The 3,189-nt window shown below is 46.5% G+C and overlaps 3 protein-coding genes across 5 annotated transcripts in view; 1 reads left to right on the plus strand and 2 right to left on the minus strand.

Annotated features, from left to right (window-relative positions):
• LOC119469431 (zinc finger protein 160-like) overlaps positions 1-3,189 on the plus strand; it is a 609,418-nt gene that overhangs the window by 568,255 nt on the left and 37,974 nt on the right. The gene's annotated exons all lie outside the window — the stretch shown is intronic.
• The window catches only part of LOC108295642 (zinc finger protein 160), a 97,648-nt gene that overhangs the window by 82,726 nt on the left and 11,733 nt on the right, over positions 1-3,189 (minus strand). The gene's annotated exons all lie outside the window — the stretch shown is intronic.
• The window catches only part of LOC108295641 (zinc finger protein 347-like), an 18,677-nt gene that overhangs the window by 10,092 nt on the left and 5,396 nt on the right, over positions 1-3,189 (minus strand). The window contains 1 exon segment of the mRNA XM_017517932.2: positions 2,382-2,436. Coding sequence (XP_017373421.1) covers positions 2,382-2,396 — 15 coding nt within the window. The 5' untranslated portion in view covers positions 2,397-2,436.

Below are 3,189 nucleotides of genomic sequence, written 5' to 3' on the forward strand. Positions count from 1 at the left end.
CCCAGCTAATGTTTTGTATTTTTAGTAGAGACGGGTTTTTGCTATGTAGGCTAATCTCAAACTCCTGACCTCAGGTGATCTGCCTGCCTCAGCCTCCCAACGTGCTGGGATCACAGGCATAAGTCATTGTGCCGAGCTACTATTCTTACTATTAAGTTATTAAAGTGATAGTTGAGAACAAATATAAGACAGAAAACATTTATGATGTAATTTGAACTGCTAAAAAATATAAAGCTTACTGAAAATCATGATGTTAAAAAACCATGCACTCACATCACATATACTCAGTTTAATAATAACAGGGAAAAGTTAAAATATCCACCAGTCCTCGTTCAGAGAAAGGTCTGATAAGGATGTAGAATGAGCTATCCATGTTTCCTAAAATGAAAACATGTAAATTTTCAAAATTTGCATGCTAAACTGTCACAACAAAACTTGCACTGAATGGTGAGCACGGTGGCTCATGCCTTTAATCCCAGCACTTTGGGAGGCCAAGATGGGCTGATCACTTGAGGTCAGAAGTTTGAGACCAGCCTGGCCAACATGGTGAAGCCTTGTCTCTATTATAAATATAAAAACTAGGTGGGGTGCAGTGGCTCACGCCTGTAATCCCAACACTTTGGGAGGCCTGGGTGGGCAGATCACCTGAGGTGAGGAGTTTGAGGCCAGCCTGGCCAACATGGGGGAAACCCTGTCTCTCCTAAAAAAATATAAAAATTAGCCAGGCTTGGTGGTGCATGCCTGTAATCTCAGCTTCTTGGGAGGCTGAGGTAGGAGAATCACTTGAACTTAGGAGGCAGAGGTTGCGGTGAGCTGAGATTGTGCCATTGCACTTCAGCCTGGGCAACAAGAACAAAACACCGCCTCAAAAAAAATTAATAATAAACACACACACACAAACAAACAAATAAACTAGTTGGGTGTGGTGGCATGCAACTGTAGTCCCTGCTACTTTGGAGGCTGAGGTGAAAGACTGCTTGAATCCGGGAGGCAGAGGTTGCACTGAGCCGAGATTGTGCCACTCTAACCCTGAGCGACAGAGTGAGACTCTGCCTCAAAAAAAAGAAAAAATTCACTGAAAAATTTTGTTCTTAATGTCAAAACAATCTACAAACACATTTCTATAGGACTTGAGCTGTCTCCTGACACGAAACTGACAACACTGCTTCCCCACTGAGATGAGATGGAGGATGGAAGATGCAACAGGAAGGGGATGCTTTATGGTTTAGGGTGTGAGCTGCAAGTTTGTTTGGGGTTATACTATAAAACAGAGAAATACAACATGTGAAGTTTAAAATGAAAGAAACAGCCGGGTGTGGGGGCTCATGTCTGTAATCCCAGCACTTTGGGAGGCCGAGGTGGGTGAGTCGCTGGAGCTCAGGAGTCCAGGACTAGCCTGGGCAACATGGTAAAACACTGTCTCTATAAAACATACAAAAATCAGACAGACATAGTGGTATGTGCCTGTAGTTCAGCTACTTGGAAGTCTGAGGCAGGAGGATCGATTGAGCCCAGAAAAGTTGAGACTGCAGTGAGCTGAGATCATGTCACTGCACTCCAGCCTGGGCAACAGGGTGAGACTGTCTCAAACTAAGTAAATAAATACAATAAATAGAATATTTAATAATTGGTAAAACAAGAATATGGTTCTATCCTCTCTAATGGCAATGAAGTTTTGCTCCAATAACTGAGCAAAATAACCATTCTCACCTAGCACAAGGGTCCCTGCAGAAACACCACAGTCTCCACTGTATGGGTTTTCTGCGAACAGGTGAATGATTCTCCTGCTTTTTCCTTTTAGGTTGATTTCAAGTATTAAAATAGATGAGGGGATGAAAGAATCCTCTGCCACTGATGCCTGTCAGCCATTCCATTCCCAGTCATTAGTAAAACTTTGGAGCTGGAAACAGTGACTCACTCAGTAAGCTTCGAGTGTAATATAAATGAGCCAGAAAATATTTCCCTTTATTAGCCTTATTTTACGGAATTTAGCAGGTATTTGTGCATATTAATATGTGATGTCCACGTGCAGTTTCTCTACTCCTGGTCCACAGCCAGCTGACGGTGCATCCAGATGTGGCCCCTGAACAATCCCTGCTGCCCAGCAGCCCTGACACCACGGGGCCCACACCCCATCTCCATCCACGTCTGGGGTGAGCCCTTCCCAGGACCATGCCCAGTACAGCCTCTTCCCAAGCTCATGTTACTGGGTCACGGGAGATGGAACCTAAGTGAGATGAGAGGGACTGAGTGAAGGCATGGGTGACTGCCAGCAAACCTGTCAGGCAGGACGCTTCAGACTCAGCAGATTTGCTGCTTCAAAGAATGACATTTCAGGAAGAAATAAGAGGCAGAACAATCCACTGAGAATGTTACTTTACCTGAGTGAGAGCCATGCCTGACTTCTTTCCTTTTCTACCTCTTCAAGGGTTCTTCCTTAGGGAACAGGAAAGCACCTTTAGAAGTCAATACTGAATATCCAAAATGTGCTGTCTATTGCTCAGAATCAGCACATCCCCTTCCTCTGCCACAATCACATACACAGGGAAGACCCTCACCCTGTGGAAAGATGGTCCTCTGAGGCCTACTGCACCAGGGGCAATGCAGGGACAAGAAACTACTACGGGAAGAACAATAAGTGAGTTTCTGGCCCCTTTCTTCAGAACCAGCTCCCCTCCTGGAGCAGCCCACACACATGCTGCAGCAGTGGGGAGCTGGGCTGGAATGAGCTCGCCTTCAGGGCATAGACCCAGCCCTGACCTAATCCCATGCAGAGAACAGCCTCCCTCGCCTCTCTTTCTGTGGATTGCAGGCCAATCTCAGGCCTCAGAAACGAAAGGCAGAGGCTGGATGTGGTGGCTCACACCTGTAATTCTAGCACTTTGGGAGGCAGGAAGATCAACTGAGGCCAGGGCTGGGCACGGTGGCTCACGCCTGTAATCCCAGCACTTTGGAAGGCCGAGTTGGGTGGATCACCTGAGGCTGGGAGTTCAAGACCAAGCCTGGCCAACATGGAGTAACCCCATCTCTACTAAAAATACAAAAATTAGCTGGGTGTGGTGGTGGGCGCCCATAACCCCAGCTACTTGGGAGGCTGAGGCAGGAGAATAGCCTGAACCTTGGAGGTAGAAAATGCAGTAAGCCAGAATCATGTACTCTAGCCTGGGCCACAGAGCAAGGCTGTCTCAA

The sequence above is a fragment of the Cebus imitator genome, unplaced genomic scaffold (genome assembly GCF_001604975.1).
Source record: "Cebus imitator isolate Cc_AM_T3 unplaced genomic scaffold, Cebus_imitator-1.0 Scaffold654, whole genome shotgun sequence".
NCBI classification, from domain to species: Eukaryota; Metazoa; Chordata; class Mammalia; order Primates; family Cebidae; genus Cebus; species Cebus imitator.